The 17,546-nt window shown below is 50.5% G+C and overlaps 1 protein-coding gene across 2 annotated transcripts in view; it reads left to right on the plus strand.

Annotated features, from left to right (window-relative positions):
• LOC132243312 (C-type mannose receptor 2-like) overlaps positions 1-17,546 on the plus strand; it is a 50,365-nt gene that overhangs the window by 7,680 nt on the left and 25,139 nt on the right. For both annotated transcript variants that reach the window (XM_059715440.1, XM_059715441.1), the window contains exon 8: positions 4,780-4,904. In XM_059715440.1, coding sequence (XP_059571423.1) covers positions 4,780-4,904 — 125 coding nt within the window. The remainder of the gene's footprint in view (positions 1-4,779; positions 4,905-17,546) is intronic.

Consider the following 17,546-nt stretch of genomic DNA (forward strand, 5'->3'; position numbering starts at 1 on the left):
TGCTAGACTTTAGGAAAGCTGATCTCAATGCACTCAGGCGATTAGTCAAAGAAGCACTGCAGAGTAGGAGTTTTGAAGGGATGGGAGCCCAAGAAGGGTGGCTGTGCCTAAAGGAAACGATCCTTCGGGCACAAAGCGAGACGATCCCCGAGCGAGGCAAAAAAGGGAAAGGGGCCAGGAGGCTTCCATGGCTGACCAGAGAAATCCAGGGCAGCCTAAGGGCCAAAAGGGGAGCACATAAAAAGTGGAAACAAGGTGAGATCACTAAAGATGAATATACCTCCTCTGCTCGTGCTTGTAGGGAGGCAGTTAGGCGGGTCAAAGCTACCATGGAGCTGAGGATGGCAACCCAAGTAAAAGACAACAAGAAATTGTTTTTTAGATATATTGGGAGTAAAAGGAAGGCCCAGGGAGGAATAGGACCACTGCTAAATGGGCAGAAACAATTGGTGACAGACAGGGGGGACAAGGCTGAACTCCTCAACGAGTTCTTTGCCTCAGTGTTCCTAAGTGAGGGGCACGACAAGTCTCTCACTGGGGTTGTAGAGAGGCAGGAGCAAGGCGCCAGACTTCCATACGTAGATCCTGAGGTGGTGCAGAGTCATTTGGAAGAACTGGATGCCTTTAAATCGGCAGGCCTGGATGGGCTCCATCCGAGGGTGCTGAAGGCACTGGCCAACATCATTGCAGAGCCACTGGCGAGAATATTCGAACGCTCATGGCGCATGGGCCAAGTCCCGGAGGACTGGAAAAGGGCTAACGTGGTCCCCATTTTCAAAAAGGGGAGGAAGGAGGACCTGGGCAACTATAGGCCAGTCAGTCTCACCTCCATCCTTGGTAAAGTCTTTGAAAAAATTATCAAGGCTCACATTTGTGAGAGCCCGGCAGGGCAAATTATGCTGAGGGGAAACCAGCATGGGTTTGTGGCGGGCAGATTGTGCCTGACCAATCTAGTCTCTTTCTATGACCAGGTTACGAAATGCCTGGACACAGGAGGAGGGGTGGATGTCGTATACTTAGACTTCAGGAAGGCCTTCGATACGGTATCCCACCCCATACTGGTGAACAAGTTAAGAGGCTGTGATGTGGATGACTACACAGTCCGGTGGGTGGCGAATTGGCTAGAGGGCCGCACCGAAAGAGTCGTGGTGGATGGGTCGGTCTCAACCTGGAAGGGTGTGGGCAGTGGGGTCCCGCAGGGCTCAGTCCTTGGACCGATACTCTTTAATGTCTTCATCAGTGACTTGGACGAGGGAGTCAAATGTACTCTGTCCAAGTTTGCAGATGACACAAAGCTATGGGGAGAAGTGGACACGCCAGAGGGCAGGGAACAGCTGCAGGCAGACCTGGATAGGTTGGACAAGTGGGCAGAAAACAACAGGATGCAGTTCAACAAGGAGAAATGCAAAGTGCTGCACCTAGGGAGGAAAAATGTCCAGCACAGCTACAGCCTAGGGAATGACCTGCTGGGTGGCACAGAGGTGGAAAGGGATCTTGGAGTCCTAGTGGACTCCAAGATGAACATGAGCCGGCAGTGTGACGAAGCCATCAGAAAAGCCAATGGCACTTTATCGTGCATCAGCAGATGCATGATGAATAGGTCCAGGGAGGTGATACTTCCCCTCTATCGGGCGCTGGTCAGACCGCAGTTGGAGTACTGCGTGCAATTCTGGGCGCCACACTTCAAGAAGGATGCAGATAACCTGGAGAGGGTCCAGAGAAGGGCAACTCGTATGGTTAAGGGCCTGCAGACCAAGCCCTATGAGGAGAGACTAGAGAACCTGGACCTTTTCAGCCTCCTCAAGAGAAGGTTGAGAGGCGACCTTGTGGCTGCCTATAAGTTCATCACGGGGGCACAGAAGGGAATTGGTGAGGTTTTATTCACCAAGGCGCCCCCGGGGGTTACAAGAAATAATGGCCACAAGCTAGCAGAGAGCAGATTTAGATTGGACAATAGGAAGAACTTCTTCACAGAGAGTGGCCACGGTCTGGAACGGGCTCCCAAGGGAGGTGGTGCTCTCCCCTACCCTGGGGGTCTTCAAGAGGAGGTTAGATGAGTATCTAGCTGGGCTCATCTAGACCCAGCACTCTTTCCTGCTTATGCAGGGGGTCGGACTCGATGATCTATTGAGGTCCCTTCTGACCCTAACATCTATGAATCTATGAATCTACTGCCAGGGAGGTGGCATTCAGAGTCTGTTGCTGTGCCCTGTGCATGCTCTGGAGTTGTTAGATGTATCCCACTTGGCCCAGATGGCGGCAAGCCTGACTCACGGCCAGAAGTGCCCAAGGGTGAGCTCTGCTCTGGTACTTTCACTGTTTGAACTGCCAGCTTCAACCCAGCTGCCCTCCTCGTTTAAAGGGAGAGTTCACCATTTTGCCACATGGTGGCAGTCAAAATAAAAAAGTCACCCCTGGGAAGACAAGGTTCCTTGGGTGAATCTGATATCTTTTATTAGACCAACCCAAATAGTTGGAAAATAATTATTAAGCAAGCTTTTGGGTTCAAAAACCCTTCATCAGGCTAAGGAAGTTTCAGCAGTTGGTGTGTGCTCTTTCTGGATGGAATGAAAAGTAAAGAAGCCAGTGGCTGGGCTGGTATGCATACAAGACAGGTAGTCAGTGAAAATGTAGATTGAGGAGTCAATGGGTGAGAGACAGGCTGGGGGGGGGGAAGAACGGGGATGAAAGTGGAGAGATACCTGGGGAGTCAGATGTCAGGCAGGTATAACGTGTCATAAATCCAATGTCTATATTTAGTCCATTATTTTTAGTATCTAGGAGGTTGATGAAGTGGAGTTCATAGGCTCATCTCTGGGAAGTGTTGTGTAAGTTTCCTTTGAGGATCAGGACTGAGAGATTGGAGAGAGAGTGTTTTTCTTGTGAGAAATGTGCCCCCACAGGTAATTGGGTATTTCTGTCTTTGATGGATTTCCAGTGTGCATTCATTCTGGTGTGCAGTTGTTGTTTGGTCTCTCCTACGTATTTTCCATCGGGGCATTTGGTGCATTGGATGAGGTATATCACATTTCTGGAGGTGCAGCTGTAAGATCTGGGATGCTGATGGCTCTGTTGTGGGGTGTAGTAATAGTGGAGGTGGTGGAGATGTGTTGGCAGGTTTTGCATTTCTTGTCATGGCACAGTCTGGATCCTTTAGGTGTGTTCTGGGCTAGAGGAAGTTTGCTTCTGGTGATGAGGTTAGAGAGGTTCGGTGCTTGTTTAAAGGCTAGGATGGGTGGCTCTGGGAAGATCTTTTTAAGAATAGGGTCTCTGTCTAGTATGGGTTGCAATTGTTTGAGGATTTTCCGTACCGGTTCAAGGGAGGGGTGATACGTCATAACCAGCGGTGTGCGATTTGTGGGGGTTTTTCTTCTGTACTGCAGCAGTTCTTCACGTGGTATCCAGGTGGCTCTTTCAAACATGCGATCTACCTCTCTGGAGGAGTGTCCTTGCTGGGTGAAAGCCTTTTTAAGGTTGGTGAGGTGGCAATCCCGGGTGTTCTCTTCAGTGCAAATGCGGTGGTATCTGAGGGCTTGGCTGTATATCACAGCTTTTTTGGTGTGTTTAGGGTGATTGCTGGTTCTATGCAAATACATACATTGGTCTGTGGGTTTTTTGTATAACGTGGTCTGTATTTTATCATTCTGGATACTGATCATCGTATCTAAAAAGGAGATGTTGGTGCTGGAGTATTCTAGAGAAAGTTGGATGGAGGGATGGTAATTGTTGAATTTCTGATGGAACTCAATCAGAGATTGCAGGTTTTCAGTCCAAATGATGAAGATGTCATCGATATATCTTAAGTATAGCAAGGGTTTGATGATGCAGTTCTTGAGGAAGTCTTCTTCCAGGTGGCTTATAAAAAGGTTGGCATACTGTGGGGCCATTTTAGTGCCCATAGCTGTTCCCATCATCTGGAGGAAGTGTTGATTATTAAAAGTGAAATTGTTGTGTGTGAGGGTGAAGTGTATAAGGTCAGTAATATCTTTGGGTCTGTATTCTGAGTTGTAATCTTGTTCCTGTAGATATGTAAGGCAGGCTTGGATGCCATCCTGGTGTGGGATGTTGGTATATAGGCTGGTAACGTCTATGGTGGCTAGGAGCGTGTTGCTGGGAAGGTGGTTTATGTTTTTAAGTTTCCATAGAAAGTCTGTAGTGTCTTGTACAAAACTTGCTCTGTGGGTGACAAGCAGTTTTAGGATTGATTCAATGAAACCTGATATTTCCTTAGTTAGGGTCCCATGGTTGGATATGATAGGTCTGCCAGGGTTCCCTTGTTTGTGGATTTTAGGGAGCATGTAAAAAGTCCCCGGGTTAGGTAGTAGGGGGATCAAGGTCTGTACCTGGGAAGAACAGCTGAGCAGGCTCTAGTCTGGATGAGTAGGCTGTCAGTGTGCTGCTTCTGGCTGGATGGGGAGCCTCTAGGGCAGCCAGAGGGAGCCCAGCACAGCCTGCTGCCTCAGCCAGCCATTGCAGAGATGAGGTGTTGGTGCAGGTACTCAGCCATGATGCTGAGGGCACATTGTGCCCATCCAGCCTTGGTGTCATCAAGGGTGAAGACAAGCCAGGGCTTCCTGAGAGTTCCCACCGTAGTACCCCAAGGAGAAGGGCCTTGCAGTAGGGGGCTTGCACAACAGGTGTTCACAAGGGGGAAATGGTAGGGAGAACTGGGTACAGGGGACAATTCCCAGCGCACAGAATATGTTAGCCCAGTCTTGATGTTGCCCAGTGCTTGAGACACCATGGCAGTAACTGCTTCTCCTCTGTGTTTCGGGGTAGGCACCTGAGAGATGACCTGGCTGATGGTGGCCTGAAGGATTGTGTGTGGCTGGACACAGGGACTGGACTTCTAAGGGACGCACTCTGCGAGGAGAGGAAGCCATTCATCTGCAAGTGCAACGAGGGTAAGGGACTTGCTGATGCCTGTTAGAGAGGGGCTATGGACCTCCCCTCCTGCCACATCCAGCCCTTTGTTTAACCCCAAAGCAGGTGCTACCTAGGCTCTCACTGTGCTGGCTTCCCCTCTACCTGCTACCTCCCATGCCAGTGGAAAGGTCATCTCCAGAACTAAAAAAAGGGGTCAGTTCTCTGTCAGTTCCATCTTCAGGGCCCAGTGCAGCATCCTCTGCAGTTTGGGTTTTGTAATGTGTTCGGCTGAGAACTGGGCTGAGACACTTCCAAGTCATTTAAATCAATGTTTCTCAACCTGTGAGTCACAATCCAAAAGTGGGTCACAAGAATATATGGAAGGGTCATGAACAATCACTGAAAAACTTGGAAAATCACAGATTTTCTCCTTTAAAGGACAAAAATGTGGGAAACCACAAGTTTTCCCTTGCAGGCTGACAGGAGGCTAGCTACTTAAACTATTTACTGGGCTGGGACTGACCATTGATGTTTACAAATGGGTCCAGGTACAAAAAACATTGAGAACCATTGATTTAAACCAATGGTAGTCTCCTGGCCCTGAGTACATTTCACAGCCTTTCCACTGAGGACTCTCTTGTCAAGGCCAAGTTTGTGTCAGGTTTCATTGGAGGGCCGGTGGCCAGAGAAGCAATGCTAGGCTGGCTTGGGGGTAAAGCAGCTCTCATCTTGTTTCCAGGATACACTAAAATGGAGCCACCTGGCTTGAAATGCCTTCTAGGTCTTGCAGGAATCTCCTACTTGTGACCTCCACTCTAATGGCTATGACAGCTTGAGTGGTTCACCTGAGTTACTCCTGCAGGTCTTTCACCTTCTCCGGGCCCCTTGGGAGCCTCTCCTGACCAAGACCCTCCACTCTAAAGGACTGAAGTATTCAGAACCTCTCCTGAACCAACTGGGTGTGGGAAGGTTGGAGGGGATCCTGCCCAGTTAATAAGCAGATTTGTGATTTGGCCTAGTTCTATAGTTAGCTCATTTGTAACTGTCTCTTCATTAGACATTTCTAATATACCTCTCCATGATGTTATCAATGCAACTGTTAACACTATGCAGCTATTAATATTGGTTTGGTTGGAAAACAGTCCCTGCCCAAGGCCATTTTCAAAACCTAGTTCCTGTTCATCTCCTTTTCATCTCCTCTTAATTGTAACTTTCCAAGTAATTAGGGCCTATAGGCAAATGATTAAATGTGGGCACAGATTTGCCAGCCCATCATTCCTCTTTCTTAGCAGTGCCAGGAAATAGAGATTGGATCCTTGGTCCCCTGGCCCCTTTCCCAGAGGATGTCATTGCTCTTTGCTGAACTCCAGCAATGCAAAATACTGGTGAAGATAGTTCTAGCCAGGGGAGGAGAATCAGATGAGATGACAGCAGCAGGGAATCTGCATGGAAGTAGAGCTCCAAAATGTGCTGTATTTTGAAGGAGGATGGCAGAAGCTGACCATTCCCCAAGGGCAGGAGTGGCCAGCCTGCAGCAAGTGCTATGGGCCACCTCTGTGTGTGGCATGTGGTAGACTGGGGAGGGGACAGCCAGCACAGTAGCAGGTAGAGCAGGGAGCAAAAGGCAGAGCAGCTGATTGGGCAGGGGATGAGGATAAGAGTGGCACTTGGGGGGGCGTGAGGCTAATTTATGGCACACCTGCCTAAAAGGCTGGCTCCCAGTGCCTTAGGGGCCCCCAGGGATACTAATCCGGGCTGAGTGGCCTGGACACCATCTCCCCAAAGAACCAAGTTCCTTTGTGATCTCACATTCCCATTGCTACTGTAATGCTTCTCCTTGGCTTTTGAAAGTCAATTTTTTTGTAAACTTTTATGCCCCTCCCCCCCCACAGTTATGGTAGTATCTGAGCCTCTCACAGCCCAATTCCTGTGGAGGAGGGTGGCAGGGCTGTTATTCCCATTACGCAGGCATGGAACTGAGCCACTTCTATGGAACTGAGCCACAAAGAAGCTAAGTCCTACATCCACAAAACAGATTTTGGTGCTAAACATTGTCACATCTGCTTGTAGGCCACTGCTTAAGGGAACTTCCAGCCCTGAGCGAATAGCCAGTCTTCCTAGACACTGCATGGGAAAAGCTGGGTGCCCGGCTTTGGCACCCAGAAAGACTAGAGTGTTTAAGGAAGGAGCTGAAGAGGCTGAAGGGAAAGAGTTAAGATTCTAACGTCACAGAGGGACATCCCGCCACACAAGATTCACAGCCCTGAGCCTGCTCCTATTAGGCCCCCTACTCTAGTCCTTCCTCACGCAGAATAGGTGAAGGGAAAAGTTGGTTGTCACCCACCTTTTTCCCCATAAACCTATGGGTTAGAACACTTCCAGGCCTCAGGAGGCTCATTCAAGTCTCTCCTCTGTCTATTGAGGCTGAACTATCTCTCTCTGTCCTCCCAGGAAAGTCTCCTATCCACCAGGCAAAGGGATTATCTGGGGTGGGACCCATCAGTCTCAAGATGAAGCCATTTGTGAATTACTGAAATCTCCATTGGCCTGGGCTGGGGAGAGAGTAAGGCTTTCTCTCTGTCTTAATGGTTACAACATTCACTTATATAGGGGAGACCTAGCTTCCAGTCCATACTCCTGTGGATATTTAAGTGTTTTGTAACAAGTTCAATAGCTCCAACAGGACAGATGGATATAGCCACATCCCATCCACTAATAAGTGGCAGGGAGGACTCTGCTGTGCGAGGTGGATTTACATCCCCGTTAGATAGTAGATGGTTTGAAATTTGGATATCCTGAGGTGGGGGGAGTACATGCTCAAGTCCAGGAGCTACTGAGTAAAAGAAGGCAGCCCCTCCTTTGGCAGCTGTTTTGTGTGGGGTCCAATTCAGTAGAAGTGTTCTGAGGATATCTCCCTATCACTCAAGCTTTCAGGGCAGGGAAGTTTCTAGTGATGGATCCTTGCAGGTGGTGGTGGTGGTAGTAGTGATTATGAAGCAAGTGTTGCCACACTCATATGGCAGAGGCATAAGGACCAGAAAGCCAGCAATAGGTAGAATGGTCAATGTCAATAAGACCTTGGGCACCTGAAGAAGGGCCACGAGGACATTCATAGATGGTGTGGTAGGCTGTTTGAGTTTGAGCACCACAGTTGCAACCAATGTCATTGGAGAGGCCCCTAGAATGCAAGCTTGCTTTAAACTGTCCAGTGCCTATTCTGAGACAGTTAAGAGCAATCCAGGCCCTGAGGGGCAGCTGCCAGCCTGAGGAGCAGAAGCTGGTATGGGAGTGAAGTTCTTTAGCTGCAGTTCTTGTGCAGCCTTTTTTCTGCTCCACTGATGGGAGGTCCATGCTGTGGGTGACATGCCAACTGCAAATTCGATGAGTTTATTGGCCTAAATGAAGAACGGATTCCAAGACTTCAGACAATAGTTGTTTTTTTCTGGCTTGAGACGACTAAGCCAGAGTGCAGAGAATGGTTCAGATTTTGAGCTTTGAGGCCTAGGGCCAGGGTGGCAGCTTGTCTCTGGATGTCAGGGGATGGAATGCTTGAGAGGACTGGTAAGTAGTCAAATGGAGTTGGCATAAGGCATCCAGTGATGTTACTCATGACGCTGTTAAGGCTAGAGTCCACTAGCTTATGTGCGTGCTTCGGCCCCATACTGATGCACAGTACTCAGCAGGAGTATACAGAAGTGCCAAAGTGAGGTGTTTGGAGACTTGCACCCCAGGTGGTGCTAGCAAGGTGATGAATAAGAGTTCCCCTGCTATTGACCAGGTCACAAAATCCTTAGATGCAGGGGTAGCAGTGGACGTAGTCTTTCTGGACTTCAGGAAGGCCTTCGACACTCTCTCTCACCCCATTCTCATTAAAAAATTAGGGGACTGTGGCCTTGACACCTACACAGTCAAATGGGTCGCTAACTGGATGGAGAGCCGCACCCAGAGAGTGGTGGTGGATGGGTCATTTTTGACCTGGAGGGATGTGGGCAGTGGGGTTCCCCAGGGCTCGGTCCTTGGACCTGCGCTGTTCAACGTGTTCATCAGTGACTTGGACAAGGGGGTAAAAAGCACCCTATTCAAATTTGCTGATGACACTAAGATGTGGGGGGATCCTGGCATGCTAGAAGGGAGGAATAGGCTGCAATTGGAACTAGACAGGCTACAGGGGTTGGCAGATGAGGACAGGATGGGTTTCAACACTGACAAGTGCAAGGTGCTGCATCTGGGGAGGAAGAACCAGCAGCAGACCTACAGGCTGGGGAACTCCCTTCTTGTCAGTGCGGAGGCAGAAAATTCATAGATTCATAGATTCATAGATGTTAGGGCTGGAAGGGACCTCAATAGATCATCGCGTCCGACCCCCTGTATAGGCAGGAAAGAGTGCTGGGTCTAGATGACCCCAGCTAGATGCATATCCAACCTCCTCTTGAAGACCCTCAGAGTAGGGGAGAGCACCACCTCCCTTGGGAGCCCATTCCAGACCTTGGCCACTCTAACTGTGAAGAAGTTCTTCCTAATGTCCAGTCTAAATCTGCTCTCTGCTAGCTTGTGGCCATTATTTCTTGTAACCCCCAGGGGCGCCTTGGTGAATAAAACCTCACCAATTCCCTTCTGCGCCCCCGTGATGAACTTATAGGCAGCCACAAGGTTGCCTCTCAACCTTCTCTTGCGGAGGCTGAAAACGTCCAGGTTCTCTAGTCTCTCCTCGTAGGGCTTGGTCTGCAAGCCCTTAACCATATGAGTGGCCCTTCTCTGGACCCTTTCCAGGTTATCCGCATCCCTCTTGAAGTGCGGTGCCCAGAATTGCACGCAGTACTCCAACTGCGGTCTGACCAGTGCCCGATAGAGGGGAAGTATTACCTCTTTGGATCTATTCGTCATGCATCTGCTGATGCATGATAAAGTGCCATTAGCTTTTCTGATGGCTTCGTCACACTGCTGACTCATGTTCATCTTGGAGTCCACTAGGACTCCAAGATCCCTTTCCACTTCCATGCCACCCAGCTGGTCATTTCCTAGGTAGTAGGTGTGCTGGACATTTTTCCTCCCTAGGTGAAGCACTTTGCATTTCTCCTTGTTGAACTGCATTCTGTTGTTTTCTGCCCACTTGTCCAACCTGTCCAGGTCTGCTTGCAGCTGTTCCCTGTGCCCTCCGGCATGTCCACTTCTCCCCATAGCTTTGTGTCATCTGCAAACTTGGACAGAGTACACTTCACTCCCTCGTCCAAGTCGCTGATGAAGACATTAAAGAGTATTGGTCCAAGGACCGAGCCCTGCAGGACCCCACTGCCCACACCCTTCCAGGTCGAAACCGACCCATCCACCACGACTCTTTGGGTGCAACCCTCTAGCCAATTCGCCACCCACTGGACTGTGTAGTCATCCACGTCACAGCCTCTTAACTTGTTCACCAGTATGGGGTGGGATACCGTATCGAAGGCCTTCCTGAAGTCTAAGTATCCATCCCTACTCCTGTGTCCAGGCGTTTCGTAACCTGGTCATAAAAAGAGACTAGATTAGTCAGGCACGATCTGCCTGCTACGAACCCATGCTGGTTTCCCCTCAGCATAATTTGTCCTGCCGGGCTCTCACAAATTCATAGATTCATAGATGTTAGGGTCGGAAGGGACCTCAATAGATCATCGAGTCCGACCCCCTGCATAAGCAGGAAAGAGTGCTGGGTCTAGATGAGCCCAGCTAGATACTCATCTAACCTCCTCTTGAAGACCCCCAGGGTAGGGGAGAGCACCACCTCCCTTGGGAGCCCGTTCCAGACCTTGGCCACTCGAACTGTGAAGAAGTTCTTCCTAATGTCCAATCTAAATCTGCTCTCTGCTAGCTAGTGGCCATTGTTTCTTGTAACCCCCGGGGGCACCTTGGCGAATAAATACTCACCAATTCCCTTCTGTGCCCCGTGATGAACTTATAGGCAGCCACAAGGTCGCCTCTCAACCTTCTCTTGCGGAGGCTGAAAAGGTCCAGTTTCTCTAGTCTCTCCTCATAGGGCTTGGTCTGCAGGCCCTTAACCATACGAGTGGCCCTTCTCTGGACCCTCTCCAGGTTATCTGCATCCCTCTTGAAGTGCGGTGCCCAGAATTGCACGCAGTACTCCAACTGCGGTCTGACCAGCGCCCGATAGAGGGGAAGTATCACCTCCTTGGACCTATTCGTCATGCGTCTGCTGATGCACGATAAAGTGCCATTGGCTTTTTTGATGGTTTCGTCACACTGCTGACTCATGTTCATCTTGGAGTCCACTAGGACTCCAAGATCCCTTTCCACCTCTGTGCCACCCAGCAGGTCATTCCCTAGGCTGTAGGTGTGCTGGACATTTTTCCTCCCTAGGTGCAGCACTTTGCATTTCTCCTTGTTGAACTGCATTCTGTTGTTTTCTGCCCACTTGTCCAACCTATCCAGGTCTGCCTGCAGCTGTTCCCTGCCCTCCGGCGTGTCCACATCTCCCCATAGCTTTGTGTCATCTGCAAACTTGGACAGAGTACATTTGACTCCCTCGTCCAAGTCACTGATGAAGACATTAAAGAGTATCGGTCCAAGGACTGAGCCCTGCGGGACCCCACTGCCCACACCCTTCCAGGTCGAGACCGACCCATCCACCACGACTCTTTGGGTGCAACCCTCTAGCCAATTCGCCACCCACCGGACTGTGTAGTCATCCAAGTCACAGCCTCTTAACTTGTTCACCAGTATGGGGGTGGGATACCATATCGAAGGCCTTCCTGAATTCTAAGTATACAACATCCACCCCTCCTCCTGTGTCCAGGCGTTTCGTAACCTGGTCATAGAAAGAGACTAGGTTGGTCAGGCATGAACTGCCTGCCACAAACCCGTGCTGGTTTCCCCTCAGCATAATTTGTCCTGCTGGGCTCTCACAAATGTGAGCCTTGATAATTTTTTTCAAAGACTTTACCAAGGATGGAGGTGAGACTAACTGGCCTATAGTTGCCCGGGTCCTCCTTCCTCCCCTTTTTGAAAATGGGGACCACGTTAGCCCTTTTCCAGTCCTCCAGGACTTGGCCCGTGCATCACAAGCATTCGAATATTCCCGCCAGTGGCTCTGCAATGATGTTGGCCAGTGCCTTCAGCACCCTCGGATGGAGCTCATCTGGGCCTGCCGACTTAAAGGCATCCAGTTCTTCCAAGTGACTCTGCACCATCTCAGGGTCTACGCTTGGAAGTCTGGCGCTTTGCTGCTGCCTCTCTACAACCCCAGTGAGAGACTTGTCGCGTCCCTCACTTAGGAACACTGAGGCAAAGAACTCATTGAGGAGTTCAGCCTTGTCCCCCCTGTCTGTCACCAATTGTTTCTGCCCATTTAGCAGGGGTGCTATTCCTCCCTGGGCCTTCCTTTTACTCCCTATATATCTAAAAAACAATTTCTTGTTGTTCTTTACTCGGGTTGCCATCCTCAGCTCCATGGTAGCTTTGGCCCGTCTAACTGCCTCCCTACAAGCACGAGCAGAGGAGGTATATTCATCTTTAGTGATCTCACCTTGTTTCCACTTTTTATGTGCTCCCCTTTTGGCCCTTAGGCTGCCCTGGATTTCTCTGGTCAGCCATGGAATCCTCCTGGCCCCTTTCCCTCTTTTGCCTCGCTCGGGGATTGTCTTGCTTTGTGCCCGAAGGATCATTTCCTTAAGGCACAGCCACCCTTCCTGGGCTTTCATCCCTTCAAAACTCCTACTCTGCAGTGCGTCCTTGACTAACCGCCTGAGTTCATTGAGATCAGCTTTCCTAAAGTCTAGCACTTTCACCCTACTAGTTACCTTACCCGCTCGACGTCTTATGTTGGATTCTATTATTAGGTGATCACTGTCCCCCAAATGGCCACCGATCTGTAGGTCCCCTACCATGTCATCACCTGTTGCCAATACCAGATCCAGTATGGCATTCCCCCTAGTGGGACCATGTACCTCCTGTGTCAGGTGGAGGTCCTGTACACAGGTTAGAAACCTTCTTGAGCGGTGGGACTTTGCTGTCTGTGACTCCCAGCAGATGTCCAGGTAGTTTAGGTCCCCCATGACTAGCGCCTCTTTAGCTTTTATGGTCTCTGAGAGTTGCCTCAGGAGCCCCGCATCTATTACTTCCCCTTGATGTGGGGGTCTGTAGCAGACCCCTACCACCAAATCCCTTTCTCCTTGCCCCCCATGTAGCCTAACCCACAATCCTTCTACTTCCTCAACCTTGGATTCTGTCTTGATGAGGGTTGATGTATATTGCTCACTGACATAGAGCACAACCCCTCCCCCTTTCTTCCCCAACCTGTCCTTTCTGTACAATCTATAGCCCTCAATATGTACCGCCCAGTCGTGGGATGAATCCCACCAGGTTTCTGTTAGCCCCACTAAGTCATAGGTGTTTAGTGCAAGCAGGAGCTCTAGTTCATCCTGCAAATGTGAGCCTTGATAATTTTTTCAAAGACTTTGCCAAGGATGGAGGTGAAAATGACTGGCCTATAGTTGCCCGGGTCCTCCTTCCTCCCCTTCTTGAAAAGGATCTTGGAATCACTATTGATGCCAAAATGAACATGGGCTGACAGTGTGGGGATGCTGTCAGGAAGGCCAACCACACCTTGTCATGCAGCCACAGATGCATCTCGAGCAGGTCTAAGGAGGTGATCCTCCCACTCTGTGCAGCACTGGTCAGGCCACAGTTGGAGTACTGCATCCAGTTCTGGGCACCGTACTTCAGGAGGGATGTGGACAGCATTGAGAGGGTTCAGAGGAGGGCCACCCACATGATCAGGGGGCAGCAGGGGAGGCCCTACGAGGAGAGGCTAAGGGACCTAAACCTGTTCAGCCTCCACAAGAGAAGGCTGAGGGGGGATCTAGTGGCCTGTTACAAACTAGTCAGAGGGGACCAGCAGGCATTGGGGGAGTCCCTGTTCCCCTGAGCACTACCAGGAGTGACTAGAAATAATGGTCACAAGCTGGTAGGGTAGATTCAGACTAGACATCAGGAGGCGCTACTTCACAGTCAGGGTGGCAAGGACCTGGAACCAACTTCCAAGCAGGGTGCTGCTGGTTCTTACCCTGGGGGTCTTTAAGAAGAGGTTAGACGAACACCTTGCTGGGGTTGTTTGACCCCAGTACTTTTTCCTGCCATGGCAGGGGGTCGGACTTGATGATCTGCTCAGGTCCCTTCCGACCCTACCAACTATGAAACTATGAAACCTTACCCTGGACCCCTTCCAGATGCTGGCAGTAGGTAAGAGTCCAATCCAACTTGACAGTTGGGACCCAGCTCTGGAGCGAGATGCATGGGTCATGCCCCCGTGAGCTCATGCCCCGGCAAACCCTCAGCAGACCCCAAACCTGACCCCAGCATGAGCCAGGCGGTAAGTGGGGCCCATGGTGGGTGGGCACTAGCCAGTGAGGCAGCTGAGTGGAACTGAGGAGGGTCACACCCCCCATGGTTCCTACTTAGCCTAGTCCCTAGGGAGCTGCATGAGCAGATCATGCAAACAGGCATGCTCTAGGCCCGGCACACAAGTTAGCACATGAGTTCATGTGGCAGGGCAAGCAGGAGGGGCATGAAGCTCTAGGTGGTGAGTCTGAAGAGAGGGGGCAGTATAGCAGTAGCCCAGGCTGCTACCTGCATGATGGTGGTGATGTGCCATACCCCAAAGATCCTCCCCACCCCTGCATCTAGAGCCCTCCCTCTTGTACCACAGAGGCCTCTCCAAGTTGTCTCCAGCCCCAAGCCACCCTGCACCAGGGTCACCACCCCCCTGGAACTAACCAACAGATACGAGCCCTTCACAGCACCAGAAGAACCAACTGAGCTACCAGCTCAGTTCGTCTTCACTAGAGGAAGAAAGGCAACTTGCAACCATTCCAAAGAAGAAGTGCAGAGTGATCATCATGGGTGACTCCCTGACAGAAGGAGCACTCTGCTTCCCTGATCCTTCGATCTGGTATCCGATGATCACCTCTTGGCAAAACTGGCCAACTGCGGCCTCAGGTCCACCACGATCTGCTGGCTGGGGAATTGGCTCCGTAGTCAGACCCAGAGGGTGGTGGTTGATGGAAGGCAGTCGCCTTAGAGCCCTGTGACCATTGGGGTGCTTCAAGGCTCTGTCTTTGGACCTATATTGTTCAACATCTTCATTAATGATGCGGACATTGGAGTCAGAAGTGGACTGGCCAAGTTCGCCGATGATACCAAACTTTGGGGTAAAGCATTCACACCTGAGGACAGGAGGGTGATCCAGGCTGATTTTGACAGGCTCAGGAAATGGGCAGACGAGAACCCGATGGTGTTTAACACCGAAAAATGCAAGGTTCTCCACCTTGGGAGGAAAAACCTGCAGCATCCTTATAGGCTCGGCACTGCTATGCTGGCTAGCACTACACGTGAAAGGGACTTGGGGGTCATGATTGACCACAAGATGAACATGAGCCTTCAATGTGATGCTCCAGCTAGTAAAGCGAGCAAAACACTGGCTTGCATCCATAGATGCTTCTCAAGCAAATTCCGGGACATCATTCTCCCCTTGTACTTGGCCTTGGTGAGGCCGCATCTGGAGTATTGTGTCCAGTTTTGGGCTCCACAATTCAAAAAGGATGTGGAGAAGCTTGAGAGGGTCCAGAGAAGAGCCACACGCATGATCAGAGGTCAGGAAAACAGACCTTATGATAACAAGCTGAGAGCTATGGGACTCTTCAGCCTGGAAAAGCACAGGTTCAGGGGCGATCTGATGGCCACCTAAAAGTTTGTAAATAGTGTCCACCAGGATCTGGGAGAATGTTTGTTCACCAGAGCGCCCCAAGGGACAACAAGGTCTAATGGTTATAAACTCCTGTAAGACCATTTCAGGCTGGACATAAGGAAGAATTTCTTTACTGTCCAAGCCCCCAAGGTCTGGAATAGCCTGCCATCGGAGGTGGTTCAAGCACCTACTCTGAATGCGTTCAAGAGAAAATTGGATGTTTATCTTGCTGGGATCCTATAAACCCAGCTGACTTCCTGCCCCTAGGGCAGGGGTCTGGACTCAATGATCTTCCAAGGTCCCTTCCAGCCCTAATGTCTATGAAATCTATGAAACCCTTGGCCCATGACGTCTTCTGCCTCCCAGGGCCTGTATCTGGGTTGTAGCTGAGAGGATCCCAAAACTTGTTCGGCCCTCCAATCACTACCCCATGCTTCTCATCCATATGGGCACAAATGACCTGGCTCGGAGCAATCCCAGTTGGGTTATGAGTGCCTACAGGGCTCTGGGGGGTGGGGCTAAAGAGATTGGGGGCACAGGTAGTTTTTTCCTCAGTCCTCCTGGTTACGGGTCATGGGCACAGGAGGGAGAGACGAATTGCTGAAGTCAATAGAAGACTGTGGTGCTGGTGCCATTGTGAAGGCTTTGGCTTCTTTGACCATAGCCCACACTTCACAGCTGGAGACATTGGTCTGCTGGGAAGGGATGGCCTCCACCTAACTCCAAAGGGGAAGAAACTCTTCTCAGCCAGAATGGCTGACCTACTCAACAGGGCTTTAAACTAAGCTTGCCAGGGGATGGGCAGACAAGCACCAGTGCAAGCCCACCAAGCGACAACCGAAGAGTCAGTAGGTCATACAGCACAGGGGACACAAGTGAATTCCCAACAGAACTCACTCCTACCCAGCTCAGGGATGGGACTATTCTAGGAGTGCTGGGCAGCTTAGCACCTCTGATGGCAAGCTTACTTGCATGTACACAAATGCCTGGAGCCTGGGGAATAAACAGGAGGAACTGGCCCTCCCGCTAAATAAAAATCATCTCATAGGACGATCTCATAGGAGTAATGGAGACCTGGTAGGATTCCACCTATGACAGGACCATGGGTATAGATGGCTATACCTTCTTCAGGAAGGATTGTGCTGCTCTTTGTGTGAAGGAGCAGTACATTTCCCTAAAAATGGAGTTTGGCACCCAAGAAGGGCGCCTTGAGACCCTCTGGGTCAGATTAAAGGGGGAATGTGATGAAGGGGATATATTGGTACTACAGACCTCCTAACCAAGAGGAAGATCTTGACCATGCATTAGCTAGGGAACTGGCAGAGGCTGCATGCTCTCAATGCATGGTTGTCACGGGTGACTTCAACTACCCTGAAATCTCATGGGAGGAGCACTCTGCCAAATCTGATTGGTCACATAGCTTTCTCACCTGCATTGATGAACTCTGCTTGTCTCAAGAAGTCTATGGGCCAACAAGAGGTAAGGCGCTCATGGATCTGGTACTGGCCAAAGGGGATGATCTAGTAGATTCATAGATTGTTAGGGGCTGGAAGGGACCTCTCAGATCATAGGGTCCAGCACCCCTGCTCTAGGCAGGAAGACAACTGGGGTCAAGTGACCCCAGTGAAGTGACTGTCCAGTCTCCTCTTGAAAACCACCAGGGTAGGTGACTGCACCACCTCTGGTGAGAGTTTATTTCACAGTCTGGACACCCTGACTGTGAAGGAGGTTTTCCTGGTATTAAGCCTGAAGCGGCCTTCCAGGAGTTTGTATCCATTGGTTCTGGTCTTCTCCAGGGGTGCCCTAGTGAACAGTTGTTCACCAAGCTCCTGATGTACTCCTCTGATACAGCGGTAAACCACTATCAAGTGCCTCATTAAGGATGTGATCCTTGAAGCACAAGGGAAGTGCATCCCAGCCCATAGAAAAGGTAGCAAAAGGGCTGGGC

The sequence above is a fragment of the Alligator mississippiensis genome, chromosome 12 (genome assembly GCF_030867095.1).
Source record: "Alligator mississippiensis isolate rAllMis1 chromosome 12, rAllMis1, whole genome shotgun sequence".
In the NCBI taxonomy this organism is placed as follows: Eukaryota; Metazoa; Chordata; order Crocodylia; family Alligatoridae; genus Alligator; species Alligator mississippiensis.